The 17061-nt window shown below is 42.4% G+C and overlaps 2 protein-coding genes across 10 annotated transcripts in view; one reads left to right on the forward strand and one right to left on the reverse strand.

Annotated features, from left to right (window-relative positions):
• LOC125248560 (NACHT, LRR and PYD domains-containing protein 12-like) overlaps positions 1-17061 on the forward strand; it is a 1264817-nt gene that overhangs the window by 840574 nt on the left and 407182 nt on the right. The gene's annotated exons all lie outside the window — the stretch shown is intronic.
• Positions 1-17061, reverse strand: part of LOC125248571 (NACHT, LRR and PYD domains-containing protein 3-like) — a 46827-nt gene that overhangs the window by 27144 nt on the left and 2622 nt on the right. For 7 of the 9 annotated variants that reach the window (XM_048160544.1, XM_048160545.1, XM_048160543.1 and 4 more), the window contains 3 exons: positions 16212-16289; positions 14316-16109; positions 12432-12602 (listed from right to left, as the gene is read on the reverse strand). In XM_048160544.1, the coding sequence (XP_048016501.1) occupies positions 12432-12602; positions 14316-16109; positions 16212-16289 (2043 nt within the window). Of the gene's footprint in view, positions 1-11215; positions 11758-12431; positions 12603-14315; positions 16110-16211; positions 16290-17061 lie in introns of those variants that run through there. The other 2 variants (XM_048160551.1, XM_048160549.1) reach the window with 2 other exon arrangements.

Here is a 17061-nt window from a genome sequence, read left to right on the forward strand (position 1 = left end):
AAGATAACGCAATAAAACAATGAGCAAATGTGAGTCAAAATTAGGAAAAACTTTGGTGGAATAAGTTTGCTTAAACTTCTAAAGTTCAAGGCTTATTCATACCTAAAGTAATTCGATCTAAAATAGAATTTTAGATTTATGAAAATTGTGAAATTAGAAATAATGGAAATTTGGAAATGTAGAAATCATTTAAAATTACTTTCTAGAAAAATGTAGGATTTCAATTTGAATTTAATTGGTTTTATTAAATTCAAATTTGACAATTAAAAATTGTAAACCAGTATTTCTCTTTTCAAGTCAAATGCAGGTAAGGCAATTATTAATTGTAAACCAATATTTTCCTTTTCAAGTAAAATATAGGTAAAGTAATAAGTGAGAAAGTTAAAAGGGAAAGTATAAAGGAAGACCAACAAGTGTACATAAAGTTAAAGTGTTTTAAGTGGTTAAATCACTTTATAGTTGCTAAAACAGACACTGCGTTCACACGATGTTAACTAGATTAGCTTTGAGGCTAAAGGCTTTAGCATGCGAACTTCAATGTAAAAACTACAGAGGTTAGCTTAGCAACACTGTGCGGTTTGTTTACAATGACGTTCTTCCGGAAGCGTTGGTTAAGACTTCCGTGCCACGACTGTAACTATGGCGACCAAACAAAATGATAGTGGCGAACATGTGAATTACATCAACTACATGTAACTGTACAAATGAAATACACATGCACGTACAATCAAGCATTACGTGAAATGTCGTCGCATTTCAACTCTATAAATAAGAGACACCACTCGTAGCTGTTTTACGACGTGGGGCTTAAACTTAAAGTGATAGCTTTCTGCTGTAATAGATGGAAAAATCGCGACCTCGGCGGGTCTCTATTTGCACGCAAAATATAACAGTTTCAAAAGCTTCACTTGATCAGTTTCAAATCACTTAAATTGCGCTCGGACACGTATTACACGAGCTCAAACAAGCAAGCATATAGCGTTTAGCAAACGGGAGAATATAGCACACTGAACGCAGTGGAACACGCACTATAGTCAGTTTGGCTATAAATATAAAACAAGCAAGCGTATAGCGTTACTGCTTAACAAAGGGGAAAATAGCAGATTGAGTACAGTGGAACACGCACTGACCCTTTAGCTATAAATATATAGTTTTAGAAACAGATCGAGGAACACGCTCAATCTTGCCGTTCTGTGAGGAGAGTATTCGTCCTACACAGAGGTATTTTAACTATTGCAGTTTAGTTTCAATTCAGCTCTCTGATACACAATAACATTATTATAGCTATTTGAATGACGCTGGAACACGCAGACATCAGGATAGCTATAAACAAGGGATTCTACAATTTAAGGAACACGCTTAATTCTTACCTTATTGTGATATCATAGATCTGAAATTTACTGCAGACTGGAGTTTAGAGACAAGACAGCAGACTGGGGTTAAAGCTCTCACTCATTCAGGCACTCGTTCAAACGGGCCGCACTGCGCGCGCTGCATACGTCACACGAACACTGAGGGGTTTAATAATTTGCGTTGATAAAAAGAAAAATGACTTGATATGTGCTCCAAATTTAGATTAAACTGCCCGAATTATCCTCCACCATTACTGTAGGGAAAACACCCTAGGAAGTAAAATTAGCTCAAATGAATAAAGAGTTGTTTAGATTACGACCGAGCAACTGATTCGTCCAGCGTTCATTTGCTCGAGCCGTAATAAGCTCTCATAACGGATATAAATATCCAACAATCGTGAAAACACTGATTAGAGCACGGTAACTTGAAATCGACAGTTTAAGACATTAAATCATAAAGCACATAATACAAGACACTTTCTTTTAAAATCTACAAGAGATTTTATTTATTCTAACACAAACTAATCTAACACAAAGACACGCACATACACACACACACACACACATTCATACGCGTTGCAGTAAGAAGGAAATGAGAGAAAGAGTTTTGAAAGAGAGAGAGAGAGGAGAGAGAGAGTAATCTGATTAACAGAATTCCTATCAATGCATTTCAAAGACCGAACGAACCATTAATTTAAATGCACCAGTTCAGTTTTCATCTGGTGGTACTTGCTTGCGTTGACTTAAAGGTGAATTTCCCTCGTCGTGCAGAGAGGGGTTTCCCAAGTCGATGATTGGTCCAGATCAGGTCCGTGTGGAACAATGAAAGGAAGTCTCTTTGTCGCTGGAGTTGAAGCGGCAAAAGTCGTTAGTTGAACTTTGCGGCAAAACTTAGGACACGAGACTTTCAGCGGTAAAGGAGAATTAAGTAAAAGAAAAGAAAAGTGAGTGAAGGTCGGATGGCTTGAATGAGCAGCTTGTCTGTTCTTTCTTGTTACTCCATTGTTCTTGGTACTTGTCTTGGCCTCTTTTACCAGAACAGATCCAACTCCCTGTTCGTTTACTAACCAACTTCTCCCGTTCACTATCTTGCAATATGATAATTTAAACTTAGTTGTTTGTCACACCTCTGAGGAGTCCTGGCCAATCAGACATTGTCCTGTTTCAAGCGGGCCTTCCTCTGCCCCAATAAAACATAAGTGTTACATCCTGTTTCTGCTTCAGCAGAGAGTGCCATTTTAACATAATTTCTATTAAATGGGATACAATACATTTTAAACAGATTTCATTCAAGTCAGGATATAGGAAAGGGGGGAAGAATCAAATTAAGTCCAAATAAGGCATACTTTCAGTCATTCAGTCAAGAGTTAACACATTTACATGAATTGTGAGTGTTCTAAAGCCTAACTGTTTACAGGTAGTACTTGTGGACACATAATGCAAAATGTATGTAGTTAAAAGATGTTTGATAAGTCCGTTAAAATTGTTGGAACAATTTTGAAGCAGATTTATTTGTTCAACAGTCTCTTTGGCTTTCCTGTGAAGTAAGGAAACAAAAGGGTCTGGATTGTCTCTCTGTCTTCTTGGGTGACCCTTTGGTATGTCGCTTCTTCTACTATCAGGAAGCATGTGTCGTAAAAGTAATCAGCCTGGCTTTATCTGCAGACGGGCCGGAGCCGGAACCTCAATTCTGAATTAGAATTATGTTTTGAAAGAATCATCTGAATCAGTGTTTCTCAACCCTGTCCTGCAGGGCCCCCCAACACTGCACATTTTGAAAGTCTCCTCTGTCTGACACACTCATTTCAGGTAGTGGAGTTTCTTCTAATTGGCTGATGAGTTGAATCAGGTGTGTTTAATTGGGGAGAAAGACAAAACCTGCAGTGTTGGGGGTCCTCCAGGACCAGGGTTGAGAAACACTGATCTGAATGATTCATTTGTCTGGTTCGCCCACAGTTCCTACAACTGTCGCATGGAATTGATATTGATGCTGTTGAAATTCTACAGCAGAGCGATGATATATCAGATCATTATTTAGTCTCGTGTATAATACAGTTAGCCAAGGCTACAAAACCACCACCCAGCCATAAATATGGTAGAACCATCACTTCTACCACTAAAGATTGCTTTATAAATAATCTCCCCGAGCAGTTTCATCGCCTTAGTATACCTGACAACTTAGAAGAACTCGATGCTGCAACAGAAACTATTGGCTCTCTCTTTTCCAGCACATTAGATGCAGTCGCTCCTTTACGTCTAAAGAAGATTAAGGAAACTAATCCAACACCGTGGTATGATGAGCACACTCGGGCTCTAAAACGAGCTGTGAGAAAAGCTGAACGTAGTTGGAAGAAAACAAAACTAGAAGTTTTTCGCCTTTCGTGGAAAGAAAAAATGATTGAGTACAGAACGGCTATAAGAAATGCTAGATCTACTTATTTTTCAAATCTCTTAATAGAAAACAAACATAATCCTAGGTATTTATTTGACACAGTGGCTAAATTAACTAGAAACAGAGATTCAACTGCTGACGTTTCCAAAGAGCACAGCAGTAATGACTTTATGAACTTCCTTACTTGCAAGATTGACAATATTAGAGAGAAAATTATAAACATGCAACCGTCTACAGTTTCGCTTCAGACAGTGCACTGTAGTGTCCCTGAGGTAAAACTAGAATCATTCGCCGCTATAGGAGAGGAAGAATTATCTAAACTTATCAAATCATCAAAATCAACAACATGTATGTTAGACCCAATGCCGACTAAACTACTGAAAGAAATGCTTCCAGAGGTCGTAGGTCCACTTCTTGATATAATTAATTAATCTTTAACACTAGGATACGTGCCAAAAACTTTTAAGCAGGCTATCATTAAACCTCTTATTAAAAAACCTCAACTAGATCCGAGAGATTTAGTAAATTACAGGCCAATCTCGAATCTACCTTTTCTGTCAAAGATACTAGAAAAGGCAGTTTCAACACAACTGTGCTCCTTTTTAGAAAGAAATAGAATCTGTGAGGATTTCCAGTCAGGATTTAGACCATACCATAGTACTGAGACTGCTCTCGTTAGAGTTACAAACGATCTACTCTTATCATCCGATCGTGGCTGTATTTCTCTATTAGTGTTATTAGATCTCAGTGCTGCTTTTGACACTATCGATCACAACATTCTTTTAAAAAGACTTGAAAACTATATTGGCATTAGTGGAATTGCTTTGGCATGGTTCAAATCTTACTTATCTGACCGTTATCAGTCTGTAGTAGTTAATGAAGAGATGTCGTATCGATCACAAGTTCAATATGGAGTACCACAAGGCTCAGTACTAGGACCGTTACTTTTCACTCTGTACATGCTGCCCTTAGGAGAGATAATTAGGAAGAATGGTGTTAGTTTTCACTGCTACGCTGACGATACTCAACTCTATATTTCCTCGCGCCCTGACGAAACCTACGAATTCACAAAACTAACAGAATGCATAGCTGACATTAAAAACTGGATGACAAGAAATTTCTTATTATTAAATTCAGAAAAAACTGATATCCTAATCTTTGGACCAAAAACTTCCTCACGAAAAAACCTTGAATACTCTCTAACACTTGACGAGTGCTCCATTAAATCTTCGTCCTCAGTTAGGAACCTGGGTGTGCTCTTTGATACCAATCTTTCATTTGAAAGTCATGTTTCTAGTATCTGTAAAACCGCCTTCTTCCATCTAAAAAATACATCTAAATTACGACATATGCTCTCAATGACAAATGCGGAACAGTTGGTTCATGCATTCATGACCTCAAGACTAGATTACTGTAACGCTCTACTGGGTGGTTGTTCTGCTCGGCTTTTAAACAGACTACAGTTGGTCCAAAATGCGGCAGCTAGAGTTCTTACTAGAACCAGAAAGTATGACCATATTAGCCCAGTTCTGTCAACGTTACATTGGCTCCCTATTAAACATCGTATAGATTTTAAAATCTTGCTACTTACTTATAAAGCTCTAAATGGTTTAGCTCCCCAATATCTAAGCGAGCTCTTGGTGCATTATAGTCCTTCACGTCTATTGCGATCTCAGAATTCAGGCCAGTTGATAATACCCAGAATATCAAAATCAACTGAAGGTGGCAGATCCTTTTCCTATTTAGCACCTAAACTCTGGAACAATCTTCCTAGCATTGTTCGGGAAGCAGACACACTCTGTCAGTTTAAATCTAGACATCTCTTTGCTCTTGCATACACATAACACATTATCAATACATAAACATTTTTTCAAATCCGTTAAAGGATTGTTACGCTGCAATAATTAGGTCGGCCGGAACCGAGAACATTTCCTATAACACTAGATATACCTGTACATCAGAATAAGAATGGCATCTACGCTAATATCAGTCTCTCTGCTTATCCTGAGGTTTGCCGGGTGCTGGATCCAGGCCGTATCCAGATCAGATGGAGAACCTGTGTCTGGACCTGACTACAACGTAGCCCAGGAGACAATGGGCCTACAGATCCAGTTCTGGCTGCATCTATAATTCAGATTTTTAATCTCCGTATCCGCTTGCATATATTTATATATAATCTATTTTTAATCTCTATAATAAAAATTTATAATTCAGATTTTGATCTCCATATCCATTTACATATATTATATATATATCTTCCAAGGGGTTTTTTCCCTCCTAGGACTTTTTTCCCAGTGTTAGCGCACTGGGTTTTTCTCCTAGGGGGTTTTTTCCACCCCTGGGAGTCAGCCGACATTGGCTTAATGTAGTACCATCTTGTATATGTTACATATTACCACGCTTGCTTGTACAGCTTATTTTTAACCACTTCTCTTTTTTCTGTGCTTCTAATATGTAAAGCTGCTTTGAAACAATTACCAATTGTAAAAAGCGCTATATAAATAAATTTGACTTGACTTGACTTGACTGTTGAGAAGGTGGATGAGCTTACTACCTCTGCCGCTCTTATATGTGAGGTGGCTGATGTCCCTACTCAAGATAATGACGATGGAGTGTTAGTATGCCACACATATCAGCAGTGTGTTAGGCTGAAGAACTCTGAAATGTTGAGTGATTTGACTTCTCATCTGTCTCATTTACCTGATTGCCAGAGAAATGATGTTGAAACATTAATTCACGATTTCTCCTTGTTATATAGGATGTTCCGTCTCGAACTACAGTCTTACAACATGATATTGATGTAGGTCATGCCGTTCCTATTAAGCAACGAGCTTATAGGGTTAACGCTGTTAAACGTTCTGTGATGAAAGCTGAAGTCGAGTATTTACACGAAAACGGTCTCGCCAAGCAGAGTTTTAGTCCGTGGAGTTCCCCATGTCTGCTGGTGACAAAAAGTGACGGATCGTCTAGGTTTTGCACGGACTATCGCAAGGTAAATTCAGTTACTGTTCCCGATAGTTTTCTGTTACCCCGTATGGAAGATTGTGTAGACAATCTGGGGTCTGCTAAATTCGTCAGTAAACTAGATTTACTGAAAGGTTACTGGTAAGTGCCATTGATGGCTCGAGCGTCAGATATTTCTGCTTTTGTGACTCAGGACGACTTCATGCAATATTGCGTTATGGCTTTCGGCATGCGCAACGCACCAGCTACGTTCCAGAGGCTCATTAACATTGTGCTTGCTGGTGTTCGAAACTGCAATGCATATCTGGACGATCTTGTGATTTATTCATCCAGCTGGTCCGCACATGTTGCAACGTTAAGAGAGGTGTTTGAACGCCTTCAGAATGCCTCGCTGACATTAAACCTTTCTAAATGTGAATTTGGTCAAGTTCCGACCACGCAAAAAGAACTTCGCAGATTTCTGGGGATGGAATTATTATCGGAATTTTTGTAAAAATTTCTCCACTGTGGACAGTCCGCTAACTTCACTCCTCAGCCCGTCACGTACTTTTATTTGGAGTAATGACTGTCAAAATGCTTTTGATAACATCAAAGTTTTATTATGCAGTACGCCTGTTTTGACAGCTCCTGACGTGGGAAAAGGCTTCAAGCTGGAGATCGATGCAAGCTCGGTCGGTGCAGGTGCAGTGCTTGTACAGGAAGATGCAAATGGTATTGACCATCCTGTGTGTTATTTCTCGCGCAAGTTTAATAAACATCAGTTAAACTATTCTACCATCGAGAAAGAAACGTTAGCTTTGCTGTTGGCCTTACAACACTTTGATGTTTATATTAGTTCAAGTAATTTGCCTATGGTTGTATTCACTGATCACAATCCTCTGGTGTTTTTAGCACGTATGAACAATCAGAATCAGCGATTGATGCGCTGCTCCTTAATCGTGCAGGGTTACGATTTAGTGATTAAGCACAAGAAGGGGTCAGAAAACATAATTGCCGATGCTCTATCTAGAGTTTACTAAGCTGGGAATAGGGCTTAAAGAAGAGAAGAAGAAAAGTGTTCTTTTTCTTTTCTCTTTTTTTTTTAGGGGGGGAGTGTTACGTTCCACGTATGTTTTTGTATTTTGTTTTTGTTTTTCCTTCTCTCCCTCTCTCTCTTTTTTTGTTATCTGTCTGTCGAGTTTTAGGTTGACGGCAAAGCGGTGCTCATCTTGGTGACGTCATGACGCTCTGACGTCCCAACCAGCGTTCTGCCAATCTGCGGGTGGCTGATCATTTAAAAGGCTTTGGCGGCATTCCACCTGCAGTGAGCGTTTGGGCTCGGACCTCACTCACGCTTGTCGAGCCAGAGCCAGCCATCCTTTGTGTCTGCGAACTGTGTATTTAGTCTGTGGTTTATTGAGCCAGCACCTGGTTGTTTGTTTCTGTGTAATAGTTAAGCTGACGGAGTTAGAGCGTGATACAAGTTTCTCGTGTTAAAGGTTTGAGCCCATTTGAATTCTGGCGTGAAGTCATTATCTGTCAACCGAAGGGTTGACAAATAATGAAACCTTTTGCTGCAGACAAGTTTCTCGTGTTAAATGTTTGAACCCATTCGAATTCTGGCGTGAAGTCATTATCTGTCAACCGAAGGGTTGACCGATAATGAAACCTTTTGCTGCGGACAGCTCAGAGATAACGTCAACCTCACTGACCATTGTTAATTCCGTAAAGTGCGTGACGGCTCGATTTGGTAGCTAGCAATTAATGTTAGTTATAATGTGGGTGCTCGCCTCCCTTGTATTTTTTTGTTTATTTATTTAGTGGAGTTCAGTTAAGGCACCACGCCGAAGTTTTCGGTTTTGTTTCTACATTTTATTTTTGGTAGTTAGTTTAGGGGTGTGGGCGCTAGTTAGTGGGTTTTGTTTTGATTATTTCTTTTCTTTGGCGACATCCTCGTTTTTTTCTTACTTTTATTGAGTTTATGTCTTACTTGTGTTGACTTATTTCTACCGTGTTAATAAATATCGGATATTAATTGCATCCCTTGTTGTTTGGCTTGTTCCTCCCCCACACCACAACAGCTGCATCTCATTTAAATGTTGCGGTCATTCCATTTAACACCTTTAAGCACGTAACACCACTGTCTAAATTCATATAATTTCTGTTTAACTTCTGCGTAATGACTTTCGGTGCTTATCACCATTAATGAAAGTGGAATATTAATGTAAATGTGTTTATCAAAATGAAAACAGAGTTTAAAATTGTTCTGTTTACTTCTGTCACGGAATGCACAGACACGAAATGATAAGATCCACGTGCAGTTTAATGAAGTAAATCCAAGGCAAAAACAGTCCACAAAAACAGAAACCAGAAACAAAGTGCATAAAACAGAAAACAACGAACCACAACAAAGGCAAAAAACACTGAGACTAAATAGACAGAACTAATGAGCAAACACAAAACACCTGAGTGCAATGATATGAGGCTAATAAGTCCAAGGGGTGATTTATGGGAAATGAAGTAAAACTGGTGACGTAGTCCGTGCTGGAGTGCCCTCTGGTGGCCAACCAGGGTACTCCGACTGGAGATCGTGACATTACCCCCTCCCTACGGAGCGGATACCAGACGCTCCACTTAACAAAACAAAACTCAGGAGGGAGGTGGATAGGAGGAGGATCAGGGGGAGGGATGGCGGGCCAGATCCAGCGTGCTCCCCCAGAAAGCCAGGGCGGTGCTGGAGGAACCAACCAGGCGGGCACTGGCAGGTCTGGAGTCCTAGCTGTTTGCCAGGGCGGTGCTGGAGGAACCAACCAGGCGGGCACTGGCAGGTCTGGAGTCCTAGCTGTTTGCCAGGGTGGTGCTGGAGGAACTGACCAAGCGGATTTCAACGGTTCAGACGGCCTGGGCAGTAGCGGCAGAACATAAGGCCTGGATGGCGGCGGCAGGGCAGAAGATCTGGGCAGCGGCGGCAGGACCGATCGAGGGTGCTCCGTGGCCATATCGGGAAGAGCGGGCAGCTCTGGGACGGCAACGGCCTCGGGCTGCTCAGGGACGGCAGCATGCTCGGACTGCTCAGGTGGCGTCGGCAGGGCAGAAGGCTTGGATGGCGGCGGCGGCAGGGCTGACCAAGGGCGCTCCGTGGCCATGTCAGGGAGAGCGGGCAGCTCGATGACGGCCTCCGTGGCCGTATCAGGGAGAGCGGGCAGCTCGGTGACGGCCTCCGTGGCCGTATCAGGGAGAGCGGGCAGCTCGGTGACGGCCTCCGTGGCCGTATCAGGGAGAGCGGGCAGCTCGGTGACGGCCTCCGTGGCCGTATCAGGGAGAGCGGGCAGCTCGGTGACGGCCTCCGTGGCCGTATCAGGGAGAGCGGGCAGCTCGGTGATGGCCTCCGTGGCCGTATCAGGGAGAGCGGGCTCTGGAGTGGACTCACTGGCTGGAGCGGGCTCTGGAGTGGACTCCCCAGCCGGAGCGGGCTCTGGAGTGGACTCACTGGCTGGAGTGGACTCACTGACTAAAGCGGGCTCTGGAGTGGACTCACTAGCTAGAGCGGGCTCTGGAGTGGACTCACTGGCTGTAGCGGGCTCTGGAGTGGACTCACTGGCTGGAGCGGGCTCTGGAGTGGACTCACTGGCTGGAGCGGGCTCTGGAGTGGACTCACTGGCTGGAGCGGGCTCTGGAGTGGACTCACTGGCTGGAGCGGGCTCTGGAGTGGATTCAATGACTAAAGCGGGCTCTGGAGTGGACACACTGGCTTGAGCGGGCTCTGGAGTGGACACACTGACTGGAGCGGGCTCTGGAGTGGACTCACTGGCTGGAGCGGGCTCTGGAGTGGACTCACTGGCTGGAGCGGGCTCTGGAGTGGACTCACTGGCTGGAGCGGGCTCTGGAGTGGACTCACTGGCTGGAGCGGGCTCTGGAGTGGACTCACTGGCTGGAGCGGGCTCTGGAGTGGACTCACTGGCTGGAGCGGGCTCTGGAGTGGACTCACTGGCTGGAGCGGGCTCTGGAGTGGACTCACTGGCTGGAGCGGGCTCTGGAGTGGATTCACTGACTAAAGCGAGCTCTGGAGTGGACTTACTGGCTGGAGTGGACTCACTAGCTGGAGCGGGCTCTGGAGTGGACTCACTGGCTGGAGCGGGCTCTGGAGTGGATTCACTGACTAAAGCGAGCTCTGGAGTGGACTTACTGGCTGGAGTGGACTCACTGACTAAAGCGGGCTCTGGAGTGGACTCACTGGCTAGAGCGGGCTCTGGAGTGGACTCACTGGCTGGAGCGGGCTCTGGAGTGGACTCACCGGCTGGAGCGGGCTCTGGAGTGGACTCACTAGCTGGAGCGGGCTCTGGAGTGGACTCACTGGCTGGAGCGGGCTCTGGAGTGGACTCACTGGCTGGAGCGGGCTCTGGAGTAGACTCACTGGCTGGAGCGGGCTCTGGAGTGGACTCACTGGCTGGAGCGGGCTCTGGAGTGGACTCACTGGCTGGAGCGGGCTCTGGAGTGGACTCACTGGCTGGAGCGGGCTCTGGAGTGGACTCACTGGCTGGAGCGGACTCTGGAGTGGACTCACTGGCTGGAGCGGGCTCTGGAGTGGACTCACTGGCTGGAGCGGGCTCACTGACTGGAGCAGCCTCCGGGCCTTGACGTCCGAAGGAAGCCTTCTTCCTTCTCCTCCTCCTCCCTTTACCGGGGTGAAGCTGAGGCTCAGTGCCCACGTCCCCTGTGACTTCAGAGACGGATTCATGATCTGGAGCATGCACACTGCCTGGTTGACTAGGTGAGGCCCAATCTACCCGATGGCGGAGATAGGCGGCGAATCTCCAGAAATCCAAGTCCTGTAGCCCTTCCATCTCACACTGAGGTAGAGGATCATCAATGCAGCAATTAAAAACATCCTTCAGCGCCGCATCGTTGTACCTCAGCCCCACCGCCATCGTCCAAAAGACCGTGGCAAAGCATCCTACCTCTTCTCCCTCCTGGCGTAGAGCCATCACTGCCCCAAGCAGTGCCACACGCTCCCTGCAAGTGCCTGCCAGAATGGTCCTCATGCTGCTGGATCTTAATAGGTGGTTCGTTCTGTCACGGAATGCACAGACACGAAATGATAAGATCCACGTGCAGTTTAATGAAGTAAGTCCAAGGCAAAAACAGTCCACAAAAACAGAAACCAGAAACAAAGTGCATAAAACAGAAAACAACGAACCACAACAAAGGCAAAAAACACTGAGACTAAATAGACAGAACTAATGAGCAAACACAAAACACCTGAGTGCAATGACATGAGGCTAATAAGTCCAAGGGGTGATTTATGGGAAATGAAGTAAAACTGGTGACGTAGTCTGTGCTGGAGTGCCCTCTGGTGGCCAACCAGGGTACTCCGACTGGAGATCGTGACAACTTCATTACTTTTCTCACTCTAGTAAAACAGTTCGTACTCATGGGTCAGAGTTTGTGTGCAGGTTAAGTTAACATTAAGTTTGTTTTTATAAATCCCATCTTTTGTGCAGGAAGTGGCGTACGGCTCTTTCAGGACATGTTTTGTGTGTAACGGTTATAAATGAGGCCCATGTGCTGCGTTTCCTAAAAGCATCGTAAGCCTAAGAAGTTCGTAAAAAACGATCGTACGACTATTCTTGATATTACGGTCCGTTTCCCAAAGCATTAATGAACTCACAGCAGCAGAAAGAGACTGAACTCTTCAAATATACTTTACATTGTGATTCATGTGTGAGAGTCAAATATGATCTTACCACAGTTTCTCCAGTTTACAGTGAGGATCCTGTAGTACATCAGACAGCAGATTCACTGATTTTCCTATTTTATTCCATGACAGATCCAGTTCTCTCAGGTGTGAGGGGTTTGATCTCAGAGCTGAAGTCAGAGCAGCACAACCTTCATCTGTGACTCCACAATAACTCAACCTGTAGAGAGATGAAAAACAAACAGCATAATAAATAGTTAAACTATCAAAAAAACATCAAACAACTTTCAATTCCAATATAATTTAACAATGTCAAATTCATGTTTCATGGTCAAATTCACACTAATAAAAAAGGTTAAGATTGAATTAAATTAATATTCATGTATTTATGAACTTTAAACCAAGGGTCTTCAACCGGGGGTTCACAGCGGTACTGCAGGGGTCCGACAATTAATGTTTGATCACAGAAAATGTTTTGATCTCTTGAACTCAATGGCCAATCAGAGGAGTTTCATTTAGTCAGAATCCACTCACACACAAAATATTCGTATCAATAAATTTTTGAAATTCTATTCCAATTATTTGTAAAAGTAATGACTTATTAAATAATCTTAAATGTCTCACTGTACATTGCTATTCTTGTTATGGTGGAGCCGCTGCTACACATTACATCTGCTCTTTACTGGAGAACCTGCACTAACTTCAGATACTCAGTGATATGAGTCTTAATTGTTCATCTGACAGTAAAATGTACGACTCTGCTATGTTAACCATACATCAAATATCTTAAATTCTTTTATGTCATTTATTTAAATGTTTAAATTCCTTCTTTATGTGCGAAAACACTGACTTTGTCTGAAGGAATTTTACATTGTGACGGTTTAGAAAACACATCAAAATACTGACCACTAAACTCTGGACAACTTCTGCAGCACTGAAGATTTATGAACTTTTATAGATGGAGCTGTTGAATGCTTGAATCTGATTGGTTGACGAATGTTCTAAGGTGTGTAATTATTTTCAGGGAAACACACGGCTGAAGTAGTTCTAGCAGGTCTTGACCGCATTACAGTTCATATCACTTCACCAAAGTTATTTACTTATTTCATAAGGTCCTTACAGCCTACAACAGCAAAAGAAACAAAATCCACAACGACACTGACCAAGTAAATAAATATAGTAAACAATATGATAAAAACAACAAATTATTGTCAAGGTTTTTGCCACAAAATATGTATTATTATGTCCTGAAAGGTTATACTCTCTTTCTCCTACTCTCTCTCACATAGTACAAACACACACTCACACAGAAACGTGTTGTCCGCGCTGCTCTGATGAATTGATCAGTTAAATAGTTTAGTAACTTAAAAGCTACATGACATTTCTCACCAGTGAGGAAATAACTGTGGTTCTTGATGTAGATAAACTTACAGTTTCATATTATTAGAGACAATGCTGCTGAACACTGTTGAGAGATGCACAGACTCAGGTAGACTAATTCACATCTGCTTATTCTCTCTCTCTCTTTCTTTCTCTCTCTCTCTTATAACTGCATTAATAACTGTATTATTCTGCTATCAATGGCTCAAGCCTCTGTTACTAGTTCTGAAATGATGCATTGGGATTAGCAACAGAGGATTGGGATGAGATGTGTAAGAAATTAGTCCCACACAAGAGTGTTTTAAGGACAAAAACATGACAAATGTCTTGAAATACAACATCTGAACAATGTTTTGAGGTGTGGTAACTGTAGTATAAGCAGAATATTTGACTCCGGGCCGTTGAATTATTAGAAAATCCGCTTCGAGTCGTGGCCGCATTACTAATTTGGGTGTGCATTATTTTCTAATAATTCAATGTCCCGGAGTCAATTATTCCTTAATTATTCTTTTAATGTTTTAACAGTGAAGTGATTGTTCTCAAAGATACTTACTGAACTGATCTGGATTCTTTAATCACAGGCAGCAGCTTCAGAAAAACCTTCAGTTTTTTATATTTATAATTTCCTCCAACAAATGTATTAATATCAAACTCATCCAGCTTCTTCTCTGATGTCAACAACACAAAAACTACAGCTGACCACTGAGATGAAGAGAGTTTGGCTTTACTTATTCTTCCAGATTTCAGATACTGTTGTATTTCCTCCACTAGTGAATGATCACCCAGTTCATTCAGACAGTGGAACAGATTGATGTATTTCTCTGGAGAGTCAATGGTGCTGATCTTCTTCTTCATGTACTCAACTGTTTTCTCATTGCTGTCAGATCTGCTTCTTCTCTGTTTCATTAGTCCTTGTAGGAGAATCTGATGAGACTCCACTGACAGACCCAGAAGAAACCGCAGGAAAAGGTCCAGATGTCCATTTTTACTCTGTAGAGCCTCATCCACAGCTCTCTGATGCAGCTCAGATAATGAAACACTTTTAAAACTCTCCTTAACTTTAGACCGCAAACTCTGTTTAGTGATTTGCTCAAACACATTTATGTTGTTGTTTGTACAGGAGAAGTGCACATATAAAGCCGCTAGATGTTCCTGAACGCTCAGATGAACAAAGCAGAAGACTTTCCCCTGATACCAGCCAAACTCCTCTCTGAAGATCTGAGTGCACAATCCTGAGTACACTGATGCTTCTGTCACATCAATGCCACACTCTCTCAGGTCTTCCTCATAGAAGATCACATTGCCTTTCACAAGCTGCTGAAAAGCCAGTTTCCCCAGTTTGAGGATCATGTCTTCATCTGTCACGTTCTTCTCATAGTCCTTCTCATGTTTGATGTTGGTCTGAAGGATCAGGAAGTGTGTGTACATTTGAGTGAGAGTCTTGGGAATCTCTCCACTCTCTGCTTCACTCAACATCTTCTCTAGAACAGCGGCTGAGATCCAGCAGAACACTGGGATGTGGCACATGATGTCGAGGCTCCTTGATGACTTCAGGTGTGAGATGATTGTATTGGCCAGACTCTGATCACTGATTCTCTTCCTGAAGTATTCCTCCTTCTGTGGCTCATTGAAGCCTCGTACCTCTGTCACTCGATGGACACACTCAGAGGGGACGAGATCAGCTGCTGCTGGTCTGGAGGTGATCCAGATGAGAGCAGAGGGAAGCAGATTCCCCACAATGAGGTTCGTCAGCAGCACGTCCACTGAGGCTGATTCACTTACATCACACAACCTCACATCGCTCTGAAAATCCAGAGACAGACGACACTCGTCCAGACCATCAAAGATGAACAACACTTTATATTTGTCACTGGATATTTCCATTTCTTTTGTTTCAGGGAAAAAGTCATGAAGAAGATCAGAAAGACTGAGTGTTTTGTCCTTCATCAAATTGATCTCTCTGAAAGGAATTGGAAATATGAGCTGGACATCCTGATTCTCTTTCCCTTCAGCCCAGTCCAGGATGAACTTCTGCACAGAGACTGTTTTTCCAATGCCAGCGACTCCCTTTGTCAGCACAGTTCTGATGGGTTTGTCTTGTCCAGGTAAAGGTCTAAAGATGTCATTGCATTGGATCGGTGTGTCCTCTGTTGCTGCTCTCCTGGATTGTGTCTCAATCTGTCTCACCTCATGCTCATTACTGATCTCTCCACTCTCACTCTCTGTGATGTAGAGCTCTGTGTAGATCTCATTCAGGAGTGTTGGGTTTCCCTGCTGTGCTGTTCCCTCATACAGACACTCAAACTTCTTCATCAGATTTGATCTAAACCTGTTGAGGACTTCATGGCTGTAAAATTAGAATACCACATTATTACAAGAGTTAATAAGCACAATGTCTTTTAGCATTCTGTGTCATAATCAATGCATATCTTTTACAGAAACATTATACCTCAGATCAGTCTGTGTATCTCCACTCGGAAAATGTATTTTATGACCCATAGACTCGTCACTCCTCATAGACACACAGCTGGACAAAAAGAGATAAAGTGAATGATTTAAATGACGAAAAACACTTAAATTATTTTATCCACAATAAAGCCTAAAGTTTTTATATTTACACTGTTGATACAAAAACTGCACATTTAACTAAGCTCTCTCATAGATGTGTGTCTCTGTGCTGTAATATCAGATAAAGAAAAAATAATTCATTATCAGAATAATATTCTGATATTAAATACAAATCCGATTTCAAAAAAGTTGGGACACTGTACAAATTGTGAATAAAAAAGGAATGCAATAATTTGCAATAATTTACAAATCTCATAAACTTGTTATCTACTTGTTATCTATATTCTATTGTGAATAAAATATATCAAATGTTGAAAGTGAGACATTTTGAAATGTCATGCTAAATATTGGCTCATTTTGGATTTCATGAGAGCTTCACATTCCAAAAAAGTTGGGACAGGTAGCAATAAGAGGCCGGAAAAGTTAAATATACATATAAGGAATAGTTGGAGGACCAATTTGCAACTTATTAGGTCAATTGGCAACATGATTGGGTATAAAAAGAGCCTCTCAGAGTGGCAGTGTCTCTCAGAAGTCAAGATGGGCAGAGGATAAAAAAATAGTGAAAAATAGTGGAGCAATATCAGAAAGGAGTTTCTCAGAGAAAAATTGCAAAGAGTTTGAAGTTATCATCATCTGCAGTACATAATATCATCCAACGATTCAGAGAATCTGGAACAATCTCTGTGCGTAAGGGTCAAGGCCGGAAAACCATACTGGATGCCCGTGAT

This window comes from Megalobrama amblycephala, linkage group LG16, assembly GCF_018812025.1.
Source record: "Megalobrama amblycephala isolate DHTTF-2021 linkage group LG16, ASM1881202v1, whole genome shotgun sequence".
In the NCBI taxonomy this organism is placed as follows: Eukaryota; Metazoa; Chordata; class Actinopteri; order Cypriniformes; family Xenocyprididae; genus Megalobrama; species Megalobrama amblycephala.